The sequence below is a fragment of the Heterocephalus glaber genome, unplaced genomic scaffold (assembly GCF_053883595.1).
Source record: "Heterocephalus glaber isolate CG9 unplaced genomic scaffold, H.glaber_assembly_v1.0 deba00001673, whole genome shotgun sequence".
NCBI classification, from domain to species: Eukaryota; Metazoa; Chordata; class Mammalia; order Rodentia; family Bathyergidae; genus Heterocephalus; species Heterocephalus glaber.
In genome coordinates this window covers 19,883,299-19,904,486 of record NW_028258410.1, presented here as the reverse complement: position 1 = coordinate 19,904,486, position 21,188 = coordinate 19,883,299, and the positions used below count along the sequence as shown (strand labels likewise).

The 21,188-nt window shown below is 51.5% G+C and overlaps 1 protein-coding gene across 1 annotated transcript in view; it reads right to left on the bottom strand.

Annotated features, from left to right (window-relative positions):
• Positions 1-13,377: 13,377 nt before the first annotated feature.
• The window catches only part of Prex1 (phosphatidylinositol-3,4,5-trisphosphate dependent Rac exchange factor 1), a 192,304-nt gene continuing 184,493 nt past the window's right edge, over positions 13,378-21,188 (bottom strand). Inside the window, exon 40 of the mRNA XM_087197739.1 lies at positions 13,378-13,399. Within this exon, the coding sequence (XP_087053865.1) occupies positions 13,393-13,399 (7 nt within the window). The 3' untranslated portion in view covers positions 13,378-13,392. The remainder of the gene's footprint in view (positions 13,400-21,188) is intronic.

Sequence of the window (21,188 nt, the reverse complement as noted above, 5' to 3'; positions counted from 1 at the left end):
TTGACCTCAAATTTACTTGTGGTTCCTTCTAGATGAAAGTTCAAATTTTTAAATTTTTGTACTTTGCTTTTTGCCACGAATTCTCACTACAAATCTGGCTAAAAGCAGCCAGCAGTCCCCATGCTGCCTCAAAATCTCCTCCATCAGATTAATTAATCCACCAATCTTAATCTCAGTCTCCTACAAAAATCTCAGGACATGGACAAAGTGTAGACAAATTTTCTGTATGTACACTACACATAGCCTCATGTTGCCAATGCAGTCCTTGTTCCTAACTAAAACCTCTTGAGCCTGGCCTTTACTCTCCAAATTCCCATAAGCATTTTGATCTTCTGAGATCTGACCAGAATCTCCCATTAAGTTTGGCTTACAGTGTTCTAGGGCTTCTCTAGCTAGCATCTCCAAATCTTTCCAAACTCGTCACAGAAAACAGTTCCAAAAGCTTCTAAACTACCTGGTCAGATATAGTCACAGCAACCACCCCACTTCTCTGGTACCTGTTTTCTCTATTAGCATCCTGTTGCTGACATGAAATACTCAACAGTCACAATATAAAGGAGGAGAGGTTTAATTTGGTTTACAATTTCAGTTCATGGGGCCGGAGATTTAGCTCAGAGGTTCCGCTGCCTGCCTCGCAAGTACAAGGTCCCGAGTTCGAAATCTGGTACCAAAAAAAAAAATCAAATTTCAGTTCATGGTCAACTGAATCCAAGGCAGGAACTTCATAGCAGATGGGTGTGGCAGAGCAAAGCTGTTTAGTTTGTGGTGTCTGAGAATCAGAGCAGGAGAACAGTAAGGGAAAGGGTAAGGAACCAGACATAGACCCTAAACCCACACCATTATGATCCACCCAGACACATGCAGAAGTCTCCTTCACTAACTCCTCTGGGTGAGTCCCAAAGCCAATCAAGTTGATACTACACCCTAACTGCCCTACCAGCCCTACAGGTTTCTGAGATCTCTGTCTCCCCGAGGCCTGATCCATTTTAAGACAGGGTAACTAACTGTTCCAGTGTCCAGCCCCTCTGCCCACTTCCACCACAAACGCCAGGATCAGGATATCTCTCTCTGGACAGGCAGTTGCCTTCTCACTGGCCCCTTGATTCCACTCTCTCTTTCTACACTTCTTATCTTTCACACAAGGCCAGAAAGACTCATCACCGAATCCTCTGGACAAACCCTCCCCTCTCATTCCAGCTTACGGAATTGGATCCAAATTTCTGTATCATGTAGGGTGAACAACTTGTCCAGACTTACAGAACTCTCCCACTTTTATCACTGCAAGTCCCATATCCAGGAAAACCCCATGGTCTAGGCAAACCAGGATGCTCAATCACCCCAGTATCCTGACTACAGATTCTACATAACTCGGATCACTCGTGCCCTCTTCATGCCACTATGGTAACCACACTTGTTTTGCTGTTCATCCTAGAATATATCAGGCATGCTCCCACTACGGAGACTTTGCACATGCTGTTCTCTCTGTCTGGAACAATCTTAGCCCAGATAGGCAGATGGAAGATACTCTAATTCTTTCAGTCATTTGTTCAAATGACATACACCCAAGAGGTGTTCCATCCCCCCAAACTTAAGTAGCCCCTAGACATTCTCTATAGAAAAAGCAAGCTTGATTTTTTTAATAGTATCTCTTACTACCTAGCATAACACCCACACTTCTATGTGTATATGGATGCAGACTACATATTTGTGGTGAGGTATGTGTACACATGCATATGAATGGCTAACGATTGTAGTCATGTAGAGAACATATCCTCTTGTTCATGTCCCCACCCTGACCTCTGCTGGAATGCCAGGTCTGTGAGCATGGGTCTGCAGTCTGTTTTGCTCACAGCTCCACCACGAACTCTGTCACAATCACTTGTTATATCTGTTTTAGTGCTTTAACCCAGTGCTTCTGAGCCAGGGGCAATTGTATCCCTTAGAAACATGTGGTAACATCTTGGGACATTTGGAGCTGTCACATCTAGGGGGGATGTTCTACTGGCATCCAGTGTATAGAGGCCATGAGTATTACTAAACAACTTACAATGTACAGGACAGCCCCACAGCAAGGAATGACCTGGTCCCAAATGCCAGCAATGCCAAGGGGAAGAGACACTGATCTAATCCTGTGGGAGCAGAGTAGGGTTGCCCGATTTAACAGAGGTCATGTTTGTATTTATACTTAAAAAACTACTTGTTGTGTATCTGAAATTGAAACCTAATGGTGCGCCTTTTGGGTTGTCTGGCAGCCCTAGCACAGTATCTTCATACTCTATGCTGTGGGGGTGTTTTGTTTTTTGTATTTTGTTTTTTTGGTACTGGGGACCAAACTCAGGACCTTGAGCTTGTGAGTCAGGCAGGCAGCAGCACCACTGACCTAAATCCCCGGCTCTATGGCCTGGTTCTTAACAACTTCATGAACATGTGTTCATGTCTCAACAAAGACATTCAGGTTGCACATCTGACCAAAGCCCCTTCCAGGGCTTCTGCAGGCAGGTAGTCTCTGAGGTACAAAGTAGACCCTGCTTTACTGGACGCAGACGCAGGAACAGCAGAAGCCTGGATTTCTGCTCTCAAGTGACAAGGCAAGTTCAGAACTCTGCTGTGAATCACCAGAAAACAATGCCTGGTAAAGATGAGGCAGATACCTTTTGGCCATCAGTCCCAAACAATGTCTGCTCGCAGCCCACAGGGTGTGTGGTCCCTGCTAAAGTCCAAGAAACAAGCCCTCCATTCACTGTCTAAACACAGACAATACCAACCGAGAACCATGAGAGCCCAGCTATGAATCCTCACAAACCTGAGCAACACCGGCTGCCAACTGGCCGTGAGCACTGTTTTATCCACAGGGGACACTTTCAAGGGTCAATGGGGGGTGGGGGGTAGCTCCATGAGGACCTATGGCCCTGGATTTTCAGAGTCCAGTTTTGCCCATGATGGCAGCGGGTCTCAGGGGCCCATGACATCGTATTTCTGGTTCTGAGTCAACAAGTGTGCTCTATGTACCCTCCTTGAGCCAGTACTGACTGTGCTCCTGTCACCTCCATTAATGAGTGGCTCCTCACCCACATGATAATAACCTGCATTGTCCTTGAGATTATTCCCGCTCTTTTGGGGTGGGCTGTCGGGCTGGCCTTGTACGTGCCAGACAAGTCCTCTACCACTGAGTCATGTCCCCAGCCCTTCCTCATTATTTCTTTTTCTTTTTCTTTTTTTTTTTGGTACCTGGGATTGAACTCAGGTCCTTGAGCTTGCGCAGCAGGCAGCGAAACCACTGAGCTAAATCCCCAGCCCTTCCTCATTCTTTTTTTTTTTTTTCCTCCCTCATTATTAAAATGAGGAAACTGAGGCCCCAGGAGGAAGCTAAGGAGTCACCAGCCAGTGGGAACAGAGCCTAGGTGAGAATCTCGGTCTGAAGCTCCGCTCTGCTTTTATCAAATCTCCATACATCAGCTCCTACGGGCTTTTCTGGAAAGGACTGTAAAAGTGGGTGAGCTGTCCCAGAAAGCCCTGACTGACTTGCACTTATGGTCAAATGCATTTGCTTTTCCCCTTGAGGAAACACTCATCCACCAAAGAGCCACGAGCTCACCTTGCCCACAGAGAGCCACAGCTGCACACCCTGGGGCACCTCTCATTTCCACACTCCGTCACATGCATATTCGTCACGCCTGCTTCCTGTGTTACCGGCCCTGATGAGATCCACGCGCTCAATCTCCTTGCCGTTTATCTAAAAGAGGACAGTGGTGGATGGCTGAGGGACTAGACAAATTGCCACTGACATCCGTTCTTAACTAGAAGCAGCCCCCACCCTCACCAATGAAACCTCACAGCTCTCCAAGGTCACAAGCAAGCAGCTCCCAGCAGATGACAGCCACACCTGTTTATAATCTCACCACCCCCAGGCTACCCCTTTATTTCTGAACATGTACTTCCAGGCATCAGGCATTAGTATAAATTTACACTATCTAATTATTTGTAATTAAGGGAGAAAATGTGTACTGTGCTGCAAAGATTAGCTGTATTCTGCTGAAGTAAATCATGTCCACACCAGCATGCTGGCCCTGGGAGGCTACATGAAACACAATTAACTTTCTTCTGCCTTAATGGGAGCTTATGTTGCTGTTTTTCATAATCGTGATATTTCAGGACATACAGTTTTTCCCTACCGTAATTGTATCCTACTGACAAGACAGCTTGGGTCTGAATGAAAACTCAGGCAGAACTACCCGGAAGAGAGTGTTTATATGGACATAAAGATGGCGCTGGGGTCCTGTTATAAGGGCCCATGTAGAACTGTCCCTGCAGGGGAGTTGAGAAGTTGATCCCAAGCCCTCGAAGGTGACTGCAGCATCTTCTGCTCATGTAGATGAGCCAATTTCATGAGATATTAAAGTCACTGTGCCCTGGTTCAGTACCCTGACGTAAGACCGAGGGCCTTACCAAATGCTCCGAGGAGCTGACTGCAGTGAAGAACACCTGGGAAGGAACACACCGGACAAGTTGGAAAGTAAAACAGACCTTAGTCTGGCCAGACGGCACTCCCAAAGCAAAGTAGCTTAGAGAGGCGATAAGCCCAGAGTCCGAGGCTCTTTTATAGGTGGTTGCAGGGGAAGTTAACAGGTGAAATTTACAGAAGAGGAACAAAGGTTACTGGTCAGCTGCCACGTACTGATGGTCAGCAGATGTTTGTAGATTGTTCTATAAACATCAGTTTTCGAACAAACAATGCGTCACTCTGGAAGCAAGAAACCCCGAGACCACTCTATCTCGAATTCTTCATACTCATTGATTTTTTTTTTTGTTAGTTTTCATTTTGTTTTTTGTTTTATGGTATCGGGAATCAAACCCAGGGTCTTTGCACTAAGCTACATCCCCAGATCTTTTTTTATTCTGAGACAGGATCTCACTAAGTCACTAAGTTGCCCAGTCTGGGCTCAAACTTGTGATCCTCCTGCCTCAGCCTCCCAGAGAGCTGGAAATATAGGTGTGCACCACACCCAGCTTCTCTCATCTTTCCTTAGAGAGGAAGGGACAGGTCTGGCGCAGTAGTGTGGTGTGTATTTGCACAAGTGTATGCCCTGCAGGCCAGCTTCTCTCTGTTTTGATACCACTTGGAAACACAAACCCACACTCCCCGGTGCCCTAGCTTCTGGCCCATGGCTTCATCTTAGGCCTGGCCCACACTCGGCTTACCCCCGTCATACTCCATCCCAACTCAAGTCACCCCAGGCAGTTCACTCACGTGTAAACTGGTGGCAGGACCGTCCCCAGGGACCAGGAGCAACACCCCGGAAGTGTGCGGCCAGGTGGACCCCAGAGGTGTCGTGGGCAGAAAGGTGCCAAGAGTCTTTCTCACAAGCTCCCAGTCTGGGTCCCAGGGGTGACTTGAGTGACCCCGTTGGCCAGCAGAGATGGGAGAAAGGACTCGTGGCTGGAAGACTGAGAAAATGATTCATGCATTCAAGTCAAGAGGGGCCTGTGCTCCGAGAAGAACCAGATAAGAACCCAAAGGCTGCATGAGACCTGCCCCAGGATGGGCAGCTCACCCCAGGATGCAGCTTCATCAGGCTGGCTGGGATGCAGGGCTCCGGAGTTTGACCCCTGGAATGTGAACCAGGGTTTGCTTGGAGGTGAGGAGTAAGTAAATCAGTGGCTGAGTCAGGGGTTCTCGAGATTCAACATGCATATGAGCCAGCTGGGTTCCTTTCTAAACAGCAGCCGCTAACCCATTAGTTCTGGACCACAGCTGTATCAAGCTCCAGGTGCAGCCACACCTCTGGCCAGGGACCACCTGTGAGGAGCAAGGGGCTAGACACTGTGATCACCAGAGGACCCTTTAAAAGCCGCCAGTGCCTAAGTCCCGCCCTTAGGAATTCTGATTTAATTGGTAAGGGGTGTGTCTGGGCATTGGCATATTTAAAATCTCTTCAAATTCTTCTCATGTGCAGCCAATACTGGCTTGAGCAGTGAACATTTAATTATCTCACATAACAAGAAGTCCAGAGGAGGGTATCCCTGGCTTCCTTGGTACTGCAATGATGTGATTAAGGAACCAGAATCTTTCTTTCTGCTCTGTGTCTTCACTTCCCCAAACTTTATGCCTCATGGTCTTAAGATGGCTGCATAGTTCCAGACATCACTTCCTCACCCAGGTAGAAAGACAGCAGGATTCTTTGCCATCTCTCTTAAATAGGCAAGAAAGTCCTTCGTGAATCTTAGTCATAATTTCTTCTGTTCTCTCAACAGTAGCAACATTCTTATGTCTTTGGTCTATGGAGGGTTACATATAGGATTGTCATATTAGCAATAAACATGCGGACCATCCCAAATTTAAATTGGGACATGCTTATACTAAATATTATTCATCATTATCTGAAGTTCAGTTTACCTGGGTATCCTGTATTTCATCTGGCCCTGGTTATACATTCATAAACAATCTCTGACAAAAGGAAACACAGATATCACACTTGGTTTAGCCTCCAGTCCTGCCCTCTAACTAACCCACACTTTACCCTTTTCTGAGCCTGAATCCTTCTCTCATTGGACAGACCTGAGTCATGTCAGTCTCGGAGCCAATCACTGAGCTGGAGGAACACAATGCACTGATGAGAGGAACCTTGCAGCTCAAAGCTGCTAGGCCACAACTCAGCCCAGGTCTGAGGGTGACTTTGCAGAACCCCAAGACCTTCATGGCTTCTAACCAAACCATCTGGGACAACCTTTCTCCTCCTATTTATGTTCATGTACATTAGAAAATAAAAACCAAAACCTGAATTCCACGATTACACAGCCATAATTGCCTAGGCCAAGCTGTAACTAAAAGCAGCCCATTTAAAGAAAACCACTAGATAGTAGTGCAGGTGGTACACCAAGACAGCCCAGAACAGCAAGCCTAGGGGACACGTGGGGAATGCTGTGTTCCTGGCAGGTCAGGTGGCCTGAGCTTTAGATTTAAATCGAGTTGATCTGGTGCAGGCCGGGGCCCTTCCCAGCAGTCGGGCAGAGAGGGCAACCTCCCCCACCCCTTTGCAGTGGAAAGGCTGAGTCATGGAAAGAACTTGAGTCTGCAACTTTTCTCCATGCCGGGGAAAACAAGTTTGGCTTGGCTTTGCTTAAAATATTTAACCCTGGCTTCTTTCTCTCTTCAGAGCCATGTCTTCCGGTTCTCACCCCCCACCTAAGCTGTCAACTGCCCAGGGCAGGCGGCAGAAGGGGCTCGGCTCCTGTTTTCAAGTAGAAGATGCTGATTGATGGAGCCTCTTTGTTATGGCTGTTTTAATGAAGCAGGTTACTGCCCCACAGGGAACTTTAACACGGAGTGCTGCATACACATTGATGCTGCTGTCCCTTAAAAGGAATGTTCGACTTGTACTTTAATAGTGAGCTGACCTAAATCTGCATCTGGCTCGTTTGGGCAGGTGAGCGGAAGACAGGTGGGATGCGCAAAGGCCACCAGCTGCCTGTGGAATTGGTGTGAGGAACACAGAGCACGCAAGGCCCTGATCTCCTGCCCAGGAAAGTAAGAAAATTCCGCAGCCTGCCTGCTTTTTGCCAATGCAGCATTCAGGGATGCTGATGGCAGCAGGTGAATTATTCACTAGGTGGCGCGGCCTCGCTTCCTTCAGGGGGAAGAGTCTGACAAGTCAGGTAACCCGCAGCGTCTCCGGAGACACTGAGAAGACAGTTCTCATTACCAACTGCTCCATCACGGCTGGGGAAGGGCAGGCAAAGGGCTGACTCTGTGCAGATGCCCTTGGGTTCAGATGCCACAGAGACACACTGAGTCCCAGAATGTGCACTGAGAAATAGCATGCACTGAATGGTCCTCTCCCTACCGCAAAGTGGCCCCTCAGAGATGGAGGGGCAGGAGGGAGACCATGAGGCGGGTCTGCCTGCGGTCATGGCTGACATTTAGCTCATTCTTAACCTCACAAACCGTGTCCCCCTTCCCATTTTATAAACAAGGAAACGGGAGTTGTGCAAGGTTAAGTGTTCAACCCACTGAGTAAATAGCACAGCTAGAGCTTGAACCATGGTAGGAGGAGCTTCATACTCTCGGTTTTAAATGCCCTGCCACCTTGGCTCTTCTCCAAGGAGCTCCCGTGGCTAACACCCACATATGGAGCCTCACGTCCAATAATGAGGACCTTACAGGGCTCTGCCAGTTCTGGACAGTGGCAGGGAGACAGGTGCTGGTTGCCAAGCGACTTATCTGTTGTGGAGGAGTGAGGCCTGGTCCATGGTTAGCACGGGATCAGGTCTGACCAATCAGAGCACCTCATTCCCCAACCTGTGGTGATTGGCCCAGAGTTGCACATGTGACCCAACTCACCCCTGGCCTAGCTGGACCCAGGGAGGACTTTTCATCCATGCTGCGAAAGAGGTGGCCATCATCTGCTGGGGTGGCCAGGCTGGGAGGATGTAAGTCCGGCACTGCTGAGCATCCTCCCTGCTGCCCCAGAGAGGCTGGCATTTGAGTGAAGACACCTTGAAGGCCACAAAGAGTCCAGATAACATTGCCCAGCCTCGGGCTTGAGGTTTTTCTGAGCCAGAAAGTCCCTTTGTGATTCAGCCAGTCTGAGTTGGGGTTCATGACAGTCCAGGGTGATAAACTGAGATGCCAAGCAGAAGACAAAAGGGAAGGAAGCAGCCTCACCCACTACTTGTCACTCAGTAGGCATATTGCTTGGCTCATTTGTCCCTCCGTGAACGCGCACCTCTGCGTGGTAGTCCCCAGGCACATGTGGACTACACATGAAGTGTGGGGAAGTGAGTGTGTGAACACTCCTGCGGGGCCACGCGCGCCTGGTCACGTGTGTTAAGTGCCTACTCTGCCAAGTGATCTTCTAAGCACTCTCCACGACCCCTTCATGGCATCCTCAGGACAGCTGGGTCTGAGCAGGTCCCCTGGTTTAAGGAAACTGAGGCTCAGAGGGTCAAGCTCCTGGCTGCCATCTTGGTCAGTCCATGGGGACAACGTGCATGAGCGTAAAGCCAACACAGAGGAAAGCAGAGCCAGAGGTGGAGACAGAGTCACTGCCCAGCTATCAGAGTCCCCGGATCCAGCCGGGCCACAAGCCTAGGTCACACCTGCCCTTGAATTACATGTCTGAGAAATGTTCTCTTTTCACTCAAGTCCCTTGGAGCTCAGTTTCTGTCACTCGCGACCAGAAGCATCCTGACTGAGAGAGCCAAATCAGTAACCCTCACAGACCCCCAGAGAGGGGCGAGCTGAGAGGCCTTTGGGAAAGAGACACCCAGAGCTCATGACCTCCTTGGAAAGCAGAATTCCTGTCATCTGTCCAGGCGGTTCCCTGCCCCTGCCCCCACCATGTGAGCTCCCTGAGGGCAGAGCCAGCACACCAACACTCACCGCCAGGGACCCCAGGCCTTAGCTGCTAAGTCAGATCCTGTCCCTGCCCAGCTCCCAACTGCCTCCAAACAACGAGCCATGAGCCCTAATCCACAGGCTCCCCTTGTCCTGGGAAAACTGCCACCTTTTTCTCCTTCCAGGAACTCTCTACCCACAGCAGGTGCAGGACCGATCTCTTGGTTTTACCCACTGTGTCAGTGAGGCCCTCCCCAGCCACCCGTGGAACATTGCCCATCCCATCTTCCCGTCCTGCTTTCTCATATACCTCGATGCTATTGTCGTGATCATCAGATAACCCCAGACTCATGCAGGTTTTGTTTATCCTCTAAACTAGGCTCTAAAGGTCGTGAGAGCAGCATTTCCGCCCACTGCCTTCCCTGCACACCATGCACGTTTTCTGAAGAGGTGACAGATGAATGGACTCACCTTGGGCACCGGCATGATTATCCTTTGGGGAACTTCTGCCCTCTACTCCTGGATCCTGCCCAGCCCCATGAAAGGTGCCAGGCCTGACAAGAGCATATCTGGGACTCCTGGGCACACCTGGGCAGGTCATGCCCCAAAAAAGGGGCTGAAACCTTGCCCAACTTCTGTGCCCTGGCATGGGACTGCTTCTCCCAAAGGAAAGGGCATCCTTTCCTAAATCACTCCGGGAACCTCAGGGGGTGGCCCTGGCCATGGGCAAAGCCCACCTTGACCCCAGTGCTTAGGTTAGGGATGGGCACGTGGCCAGGTGTGTCAATCTGTTGAATCCTGAGACGTCCACAGGTGCACCTGGAAGAAAAGGGCTCCCCTTTGGGATTGCTGCTCAGGTGGCATCTCCCCCAAGAGGGGACCAGGGGAAACTGACTGGGCCCCCTGGATCCAGCACTACCTGGGGGTAGATCTACCCTCAGGGATTTTCAGTTCTATGAGTGCATGAATTCCCCTTTTTCCTAACATGGGTTAGGGTTGGGTTTACCATCACTAACAAATGCTGGATGCCTGTCTGACCCCAAAGGTGATGATCCCCAAGGGGGGCCTGGGAGTTAAATTACACCCTGCCTTTGAAGAGCCCTGGGTCATTCTTAAACACCATCTGCACAGGAAGGGCAGCTGGAGATGTGGTCTCTGACTACCATCCTCCCTCTGCCCAGGGCTGTCCCGGGGAGTCCCCACCCCTCCCCAGGGTGGCCTCCACCCCCCTCCCAGGGGGTTCCAGCTTCCACGGCTCCTCTCTCTCTCTCCATAGAGTGATTTTCCCCTTTCCCATTTTGTCATCTTGAAAGATGGCAAATTGAGGCACTTCATTTTCCTCCTCCAGCCCAATTAATATGAACGTGCACAGTGCTGACATTCAGCTGCAAGAGGCAAGTCATTTATACCAATTAGCAAAAATGAGCTTCGTGCAAATTTGCAGTGAAGACAACCTCGGAGCCCAAGGCCCGGCAGGGAAGCTCTGGAACTGAGACACCCAGGAGCCCCGGGTGAGAAGCAAAGGCCTGGGCTCCATGAGGATGCACTTTGCCCCTCCTTCCCATTGGGCCCCCGGGGGACACCTCCAAGGAACAAGTGACTCCCCAGAAAAAGCCATGTAAAAAAGCCGCGAGTCCTTGTTCACAAACACCCGCAGGCTCTGAGGAGAGGCCCTCTCCCAAGTGTCTGAGTCCACCCACGTTCCTCCCCCACCACTGCCCCCGCCTGAGCCCCACCGTACACTGTGCTGTCCCTGGTCATTGTCTCAGGCTCCTCCTTAGTCTCCTGGCTTCTGCTCTGGCCCGCTTTGGTCCACACCCACATTCCTGTCAGTTTGAGCTTTAAAAAAGTAAATCAAGGGCTGGGGATTTAACTCAGTGGTTTCACTGCCTGTTGCACAAGTGCAAGGACCCGAGTTCAATCCCCAGCACCAAAAAAAAAAAAAAAAAAAAAAGTAAATCAACTCTGAAATGCTCAGTGGCTCCCTAGTGCTCTTAGAATAAAATCTAAACCCCTCATCATGCCTTCCAAGGCCCCGCGCAGTCCGGCCCCTGCTGATCTTCCAAACTCACCTCCCCGGCCCTCTATCCCCCCTCACTTATTCAACCACAGCCCCACTTGCCTGCTTCCTCCTCCGTCTCAGTGCACTGGCTCCTGCCTCAGGACCTTTGCACTTGCTGTTTCCCTGTCTTTTCCTGGTGGCTCTTTCATATCTTTCCTGGCACACGTGACTGCCCCCAGCCAGGCTAACCCTGCATTCTTCAGCCGCCATTCCTTCCCTTCACATCTGTTCAATGCACAAACATCTGCTGAGCATTGGCTGTGTGCCAGGCACATTCTAGGCCCTGAGGATCCAGCAACAAACAAGACAGACAAAAACCTTGCTCCACAGAGCAACATTCTAGTGCAGAGCAAACAGGGTAAAGAAAACAAGAGAAAAAGATGCGATAAAGCAGTGCTCCACAGTGACATGAGGAAGGGGAGGGGCTGGGGCTGTAATTAGACACTGGTGGTCAGGGTGGGCCTCAGAGCACAGAAAGACAGAGGGAGAGGAAGGCAGCCAGCAGGTGGCTGGGAGAGGGAGTCCCAGGCAGAGGGTGCAGCAGGTGCAAAGGCCCTGAGACCGGCCCACCTGTCATGTCTGAGAAACAGAGAGGAGACCACTGTGGCTGGGAAGCTTCCCTAATTGTGAGCCTGGCATCTGGGATTATGGTTCCGTCATCCCGGGGAGGGTGAAGCGTTATGTTGCAGCCACCTAAGCAGGAGATACTGAGGCAAAGGATGGAGGACTTTGGGGTTTGAGTCCTAGAGGTGAGGCCACCAGGTAGAGTGACCTTGAAAGACCTCTCTACCCTTTACCTCTCTGAGTCTCACTCAGGTTCCGTCTGTAAAATGGGCACAGTAATGAGCCTCTTTTCCGGGTTGTCATGGGGACTCAGTGAGATATCTATGTGCTTAGCAAAGTGTTCTAGGTCCGTGATCAGTAGGGCCGGGATCTTGGATTTGGGAAATCTGGGAATAAAATTTGCCAGTCATATAGGGTCTGGCAATGAGGTGATCCTGAGGACTCTGCCCTGCGAACTATAAAGAGAGGAGAGGGAAGTGGGATCCGGGGACCAGGGGAGGGAGAGAGGAGGAGCACACGCCGGCACCAGGGTCTCGAAGCCAGGCCATCGTTAGGCGCTGAACAGACAAGAAGTTGGGGCATCTGTGTCAGGTCTGAGCAGCTCTTCGTCCATCTCCCATTCTCTCGGTTGTCCATCGACCCAGGGTCCTCCCCACAGGGCTCCTTCCACTGTGCGGGGCTCTGCTGGGGCTGTCACCTGTCCCCAGTCTGTCCCTGGCCCCTCTGGCTATCCGAGCACCCCCAGACTCAGCTTCTGTTGCTGGCAACCAAATATCCCGAGCGGCCAGCTCAGGCCCGATGCAGCCCGTGACTTTTGGGTGGAGATGAGCCCCACATCTGCACCAGGGTGGGCTTTCAACCCAAGCCCAGTGAGAGCCTGGAACATTCCTGGAGCTCTGGCCAAGGAGGAAGCATCTCTCCTCCGGGCTGGCCGAGCAGGGTCAGGGCGATCACTTACTCTAAAGGAAGAAGCTTCCGGTGAATCAGGCTAACATCCAGGACTCAGAACAGAGAGATACAGACAGGTACTTTACAGTAACAGTAGGGCTCCTGGATCCAGCCCTTCCTGAAACCCCCAAACTTGCCCACTGCTAGACCAATAACTTCCCATTTTGGTTTAAAGTGGGCTTACATCTTTTCCAGTTAAAAAAAAATACAAAGATTACAGTGCTCTAAAACAAACAGCAATTTCTACATTTATTCATGGACAAATGGCTTTACAGACAATGATAAAACTAAACATGAGAACACAGCACACAGCAGGTCCCCGAATTACCCACCTCCTGTCCCCCACAGGGACTCAGGAGCCACAGGCTGCTCTCCAAGGCCAACAGCAGAAATTTCAGATGCCCTTGTCTGCTGAGTGTGCAAGTTCCCCACAGCAGCTTTGCATCCAGTCTCGGGCCACCCAAATGATTCCAAAACAGATACCTTAAATTCTAAAAAGACAAGCAAAGCCAGAGCTAATGAAATGTTTAATGCCTGTTACAGCTCATATGTTAGTTTTATATCAAATTTATGGGCTTAGAGCAGTACAGTTATAATGTACAATTCATACATTTTTATTACATTGGCGGGCCCACATATAATCAACATGAACTGCAGATTTATGGCCATCTTTATAAGACCTGGAGCATAATTTCATTACTGTTAAATATCTGCAGCGGTTCAAAGTTGTATCTCTGTTTTCATGGCACACTGTGACATACCGTGGCCCTATCTGTGAGCCATCTGATGCCACGTCCTCGTGGGAGAGAAAACCCAAGGACAGCCACGGGCCTGTGGGGGCCCTGAGCAGTTCTGACTCCGGGAGGTGGGGTCCAAGGATGGGACTTTCTGGGGAGAAGTAAATCCTCAGGCAGTGGAGGAACAGGGCTGCCATAGGCTCGGAGACCTTCACTGTGACCCAGGAGTCCAGCGGGGACATCTGGGGAGCAGCAGGTGGTCTGGGCCTGGGGTGGGGCTCAGGAGGCAGAGGACTGGGCCCCCCAAGCCACGTGATGTCATCGGCTGTGACAATGGCGCAGACAGTGGCACCTTGAGGGGGCTTCCTCCCCTCCAGAATTGCTCCTGGAGTGGAGACCCACAGAGGCTGTTGTCCCCAAGCTGAGTCTGGGTAACCCAGCGTCTGCTTGCACTGTGAGCACTGTCGGGAGGAATGGGAATGGGTCCTCCCAATGGTTTCCAGTTAGGCAAACAGACTAGAAGCTGTGTATCAGTCAGTAGGAGATTCGGCTGCAAGGGAAAATAAACTCATCCTAAAAGTGCCTCAGGCAAGACACAAGATTATTTCCCTCTTTGATAATCAAAGCCAGAACTAAGCAGCCAGGGCTCCTGGAATAGCCTCACTGTGATTGAGGATTCCAGCTCTTTCTAACATCCTGTCAACAGCACCATGGCTTCCACCTCATAATCCAAGAAGGTTGCTTGAGCTCCAGTGATCACACTCACATTTCAGTTAGCAGTACTGAGAAAGACGCAAAAACATGTGTCCCTCTTCCTTGAAGACATTTTCTAAAAATTATACATAGTCCTTGTGGGCCCTGGTGACAATGACTTCACATAGCCACATCTCACTGCAAAGGAAGCTGAGAAATGGAGTCATTATTTCAGGCAACTGTGTGACAGCTAAATTCTTTCCTCCCTAAGGAGAGAAGGGAGAACTATGTGGAGGGATGCTCCAGAGTCACCTCCATACTGAGCACGAGTGCTGCCCGTCTGTGGTGCCTGGACATGTGGTACAGATGCGTGGGAGTGTGTCCACACCTGGGTTCACAACCCCACTGCCCCTGTGTTATTAAGCACCCACTGGATAGGAACTGCTGAGCGAGTGAATGAACAGATAAATGAATGACTGAGTGAGTGAATGAATGAGTGAATGAGAGGAAGGGTCGTGTATCCCACCTTATCCTATGATCTGTACACACGTGAATGGAAGGGGCTCGAGCGAGCTCATCTCCATCTACAAACCCCTTAGTCTACCAATAACCCAGTAAGATCACCTTGTGATGACACCCGTGTGATGCTTCAGGGATCCCTGGGCAGAGCTGCAGAAGTCGCCCCTGAGGAGACAGCACTGAGGAAAACACAGCCACCCATGACCTCAGACACCTGCCTCCCACTCAGACCCCTCCTCAGAGCTCCAGGTCCACTGAGCTCCATCCTGCCCCAGCACCACTTGGTCAAGAGGAGCCCCTGTTCTCCCTCTCCAGGCTTCCTCAGCTCAACCACAGCAGCACTGCTCAGTGAAACATGGGAGGAGCTGGGGAGGAGCCACCCAGGCAGCAGGAGCAGCAAGCGCAAAGGCCCTGGGACAGGAAACATCTGCCTGTAATGAGGCCAGAAGGGAGGCCAGGGCAGAGGCAGGCCAAGGTGACCCCAAAAGGAGGGACCCAGATGAACTAGCACCTCGACATCACCACCCTAACCCCCTGCTGGGGCTCCCTACTGGGTAGACAGACCCAAAACCAGAGGCGAAGGAGCTCCACTCAGCCTCACAGGTCACAGAGCAAGGCAGGAGGGGAAAGGGGCTGGAGGCCACCATGGAAGATACAGGGCTCCCAGCTTTGCTTTGAGCAACCATGTGACAAGCCTGTCCTTGTACAGCAGTGACCTGGACCCCTAGGTAGAGGGAAGTTCTCGGGCCTTGCAAGATGGTGGGAGGTAGGGTATGACCATGACCAGGGGCCTCTCCGGCCCTGGCCACCCCCAACAAAGCCACTCTGGCCTCTGAGGGAGCAGCCACAGGATGACCAGACCCCCTGGGTGCTCAGGCCGGGACCCCACAGCTTTCCCTTTGTCTCTCCAATCCATTAAAGATAAGTGTGCTGGGCTGGGGCCAGAGCAACTTCCTGCTACAGATCAAGGACTTCCTGGGTCTCGGTCCCCAGCTCTACATGGAACTTCCCACCATAGGGCCTGAGTTCTTCCTGCAAACCAGAGCCTCTGCCTGGCTGCTCTGAGCAGGGACAGGAATGGATTCAAGAGGACCCAGGGCTCTGAGCCTCTGGGAAAACCAGAGACAGATGGCACTGGGGACAGGAGACCCCACAGTCTGTACCCCCATCATCAGGGTCACAGTGGAAGCTCTTCCCCGCCCACATTCAAGTGGTTTAACAATATCCTCTGCATGGGGCTGCCATGTAACCTCGGTCTGAGCAATGCAATTCCATGGATGTCACCCCACAGCTGTCAGGAAGAGGGGACAAAGGATGAGCACATTGCTGTCCTCCACCCAACTTCCAGGGCAGGGGTTATAGCTGCAGATGGCTGAAGGGTGGGCAAGTGACCACCGGCTGCAGGAGAGTGTGTGCCTGTGACTGGGGCCACTCCGCAGCTCCAGCAGGTGGGCTGTGTGGGGAAGCAGGCCCTGCAGAGTTTATTTTTCTGCTGTTGAAAGAAACCAGGGTTTTATGTGAAAAAAAAATAAAGGGCAACAATTACAATTTTTAAAAAGCACCATCTGAAGTCAAGAAAAGAAATAAAAGAGAAAGTCAACGCAGAAAAACCAACTGAAGGAACGAGACTCCCGCCACTGCAGGCCCTTCAGCCCCTTTCTCTTTGAACCTCATGGACTCCAGGTTTCCTTTCCTTGAACAAGAGTCCCAAGCTGTTAAGGCCCAGAGACCACAGCTTTCCTCCCCTCTCATAAACTGCAGGCAGCAGCTGTGACAGCCTAAGGATCACTGTCCTTGAGGGAACTGTGCCCCCCCCATTGAGCAAACACAACTCCCCTTCACCCCTTGCTTTGACAACCTCAGCATAACAAAAATTTCCTTTGTTACAACTCCTCTCCACTGCTCTATGAGAACCCTATCAACGATAAGAGACTTTCTGGTCACTTCAACCAAATTGGTCCCTCTCAGGCCTCTAATAAAGACCCGTTCTCAGCTATGAAGTTTCTTTTTTCTTTTTCTTAACACCAATCATGTTTCTAAATAATAGCAATGTAGTATTAGAAAAAAATTAAAGGCCATATAGAAAAACTCCTGCAAAGGAAATACATAATCTAACAAATATGGACAGGATTTGTACAGTTTAAATTATAAAACACTGATGAAAAACATCAAGGAAGACCTAAATTAATGGAAAGACATACCATGTTCATGGATTGGAAGATTATTTAAAATAGTAACTTTTTTTTTTGGTACCAGGAATCGAACTTGGGACCTTACCCTTGCAAGGCAGGTGGCAGCACGACTGAGCTAAATCCCTGGCTAAAATAGTAAATTTTGCCTGATTTCTCATATGAGGAAACCCAAATTATAAATAAAGAGCCAAATTAAAGAGAGATAATAGGAAGTAGGGAGATAGATCTTTCTCAAGTGGGAAGGGGATCAAGATATGGAGGGGGGGAAGGGAGGGAAGAGAAATGAAATGAAAAACTAATGTAAACATTATGTATTGCAAACATGTACTAAAAAAAGTACAAAAAAATAGAAAATAGTAAGGTGAATTCTTCTCTAGCTGATGTACAGATTTAATGTGATATTAATTAAAAATTCTAGCAAGATTGTTTATACAAATACATAAGCTAATTCTGGAATGCATTGGGCAAAGCAAGAGAACTAGAATAGCTAAAACAATTTCAAAACCAGTAATGTTGGAATAACCACTACTCCTTTTAAGACTATCAAGTTGTAGTCATCAACACAACTTCTGTTCCCTCCAGACAAAGAACCAACAAGCTGAAGAAGTGACAAGACCAAGAGGCGGGGCTGGGGCAGTAACAGCTGTCGGTTCAGGTCACCCTAAGCATCCATCCTACATCCCCATGACAGGGTTTTCCTCCTTCCAGGCTCCATGGGGACACCTTTCCCTGCTGCTCCTCAGGTGCCTTTGGCTCAACCCCTAGGATGTCACAGTGAAAGAATAGGGGATCCTGCAGTGCAGGACTTACATCTTACAGCCATCTCCAGACAGCAGTCACAAAGTACAATACACATTGTCCCTGATGGTAAGCACGGGACAGGAACTGAGGGGTCAGCAGCAGAGCAAGTGGCCAGGATGGGGCTGGGAGCTTCCATGGGGACACCAAGGACCACCTCATTCCAAAGTGACTCTGAGCCAAGACCTGCAGCAGGGTGTTGAGTCTGGAAACAGCCCTCAGAGGGCAGCAGCTCCTCTGTGAGCTCAGTGTGCTCGGCTGCCTTCCCTGGGCCCTGAACACGCTGAACCCACTCTCTGGCCCCTGACCAGTTCCGACTCTATCCTCCCTGGCTCACCCAGGTCCCAGGGTGCTCTGGGTCTGGGGTGTCCTGGGCTGCGCCTGCCACCAGAGCTCTTGGGCCTGTGACGGCTGCCTGGGAAGGGGCCTCAGGCTTCCTCCTGGCTCCTCTTCTCCCACAACCTCCCAATTTTTGATGAGCAGGTGAAGAAATGCTGTACCACAGAGCCAGAGTTCATTTCAATATTAATTCTGGAACCTCGTTTTCAGCAGATAATTAAATTACTCTTCAATGCCAAGTGGAATCTCTCCACCAGGATCTGAACCAGCTCCTCTGGCTCCAAAGTCTGTGCCCATTAGGATGTCCTGGCCCAAGCACTTGGTGATCAGAGTGCCAGTCCTTAGGCCACACTGGACAGGGGCCAGGAGGTGGCACCCTGGGAGCTCCCTCTGGCCCTCACCTTGGGCTGGGCAGCATTGACACCCAGTGAGGGGAGACCAGGAAGAAGGGGGGAGGGGCTCTAAGGAACAAGCAGGGATTCAGGCCACTGTGCCCCCACATAGTCATCACAGTCGCAGTGTCTTTCTGTAGCCACTGTGCTGACGTCTCTGTGGGTACCAGAAGCCCAGGGCTAGGACTCTTCTCACTCCAGACCTCTCTGCAGCCTGGCCCCAAGCTGAGAGCCGCTCCTCTCCAGTGCTGGCCAAAGTGAATCCATTTTCTCGTTTTTGTGGGAACTTGGTCCCTTTCTGAGCATTTTTAGGGGGTCAGGGAGGAGGGAGCTGTCATGAGGGGACATCTCTCCACAGGAAGCAGAACTTCAAGGGACATCTGCCGATGTAACACAGGAGCGCCATTCACTGGGCCCAGCCTGGTGACAGCCCATACTGAGTCTGGTGCTGGGAGCTGAGGGACTCGCCAGGCCTGGGTGGTGCCACACAGCTCCTTCCTGTCTCTGCCCTTACACCCACCCGACCCTGCTCCCAGGGAAGGCACAGACATTGTGCTTGTCATTAAAGAGTAATTTCATTATCTGCTGAAAACGAGGTTCCAGAATTAATATTGAAATGAACTCTGTGTTGTGCAGCATCTTTTCCCCTGCTCATCAGAAATTGGGAGGTTGTGAGAGAAGAGGAGCCAGGAGGAAGCCTGAGGCCCCTTCCCAGGCAGCCGTCACAGGCCCAAGAGCTCTGGTGGCAGGCGCAGCCCAGGACACCCCAGACCCAGAGCACCCGGGGACTGGCTGCCAGCTGAGAAGGTTGAGCACCCGCTGCACATGCCGCCCTGGCCCGGGCTGAGGAGGGGGCTCCCCTGGGCCAGGCTGACCCCAGAACGGCCTCAGAAGGGAGGAGCACAGATGGTGACAGCGGCCCGGCACAGCTCTGCCCTCAGCGTCCCCATCCACATGGCCAGCCTGGAGCCCCTTCTTCCACTTCCTCCTGAGACCTCTGCCTGGAGCCACCCCTCCCCTGCTGGAGCACACGAAGCTCTCGGCACAATGCAGCCCAGAGCAGATGGCGGCCCCAGCCCAGCCATGTCCTGCCTGCCTCTCACATAAAAATGGGGAGATGGCCAGACAGAGGTCCACCATGCTGGCCTGGCCTGGCAGACAGGCCTGAGGCCGCGTCCCCACCAGAGGCCGAGCGACCAGGACAAAGGCGTCTTCGAGGTGTCACTCAGCGCCTCCCAGCCCTGGGTCCTCCAGGGGCAAAATCACATCTGTTTTCCCTCCCTCCCTTCTGCAGCCATCAGAGGGGGACGGCCAGCAGGACCCCCATGTTTGAAAGGGACACCCCTGAGCCATGGGGCAGCAGAGCAGCTCAGTGCTGTGGACTGAGAAGAAACTGCCCCTAAAGGGAGCGGCTGCCACTGAGGACCTTCCAGGCCCCTCCCCTGTGTCCCCACATGTCCCTGGGGCTCTGGGGACACCCCACACTTCACCCAACTCTTCCTTCCTCAGTGCATGCATTGAGCAGATGCTCGTGGGGGTCCCCAGTGAGAAAGGCAGTGATGACATTCATGGGACATCTCCCAGGAGACCCCAGCGCAGCCTGGCTCAGGAGCGTGGTCGCTGGTGTCCTCTCAGGCCTGGGCTCTCTCTGGGTGTGGAGAGGGAGCCATGGGAGGTTCTGAGCAGGGAGGGGTGAGGTCAGATCTGGAACCCGAAGAGCTCCCTGTGGCTGCATGGAGACCAAAGCATGGGCAGCTGGAGCAGGAGCCCCCGAGGCCCCACAGAAGAGAGCCACTGTCCCCTGCCTGGTCGGCCTGAGGTCAGAGCCAGGGCAGCAGAGCTGAGAGCCAGCCCTGCCAGCCTCTGCTCTGCAGCTGGGCCCTGTGCCCACTCCCCTGGTCTGGTGCACCCAGAGCAGGCACAGCCCTGTGCTGCGACATAGCCTCCACCAGCCCTCAGCCCACAGTGACTACATTGGGTGGGAGAGGAGCCCCCAGCTGGGGATTCTCACCCCAAATCCAGTTGCTCCTCCACACTCATCCAGCGCTGAGTCTTGGCCACCCAGCGGGGAGAGGGCAGAGGACGTTGTATTTCTAAGAACCTCCTGGAGTCTCATGCTGACCCCAGGAGAAGGAGAAGGGAATTCATTCTACTTGCCGACATTCCCAGACTCTGTAGAGGGAGAGCAAAAAGCAGAAGCTACAGTCCCTGCCCCCAGGGAGCCGCTGTTGCCCCACTTGCTAAATGGGCTTAGGAGGAAGTTAACAGTCACTTGTAAGAACTCCCCCAGCACCCTGGGCCTGGCAGCCAGTGGTGAATTTCCAGGCCCACCTTCTTGACCGTGTCACTCTCATGTCTCCCCATCACACTCTGAAATTACTTTGCTGGTTTATTTATTCTCTATTTCTCCAGCAGAATACAATCCCACAGGAGCAGGATTCCCAGGTCTACAACTGCAAGTCCTGGCTCACAAGCCGTGAAAGTATTTGTTCAATGAATGAATGAATGAATTAGGTGAATGGATGAATGAATGAACGGGACTCATGCAATCTTGGTGCTGCTCACTGGGACTCATCTCCCTCTCCTCCCCTTCTGCACACCCACCGCCCC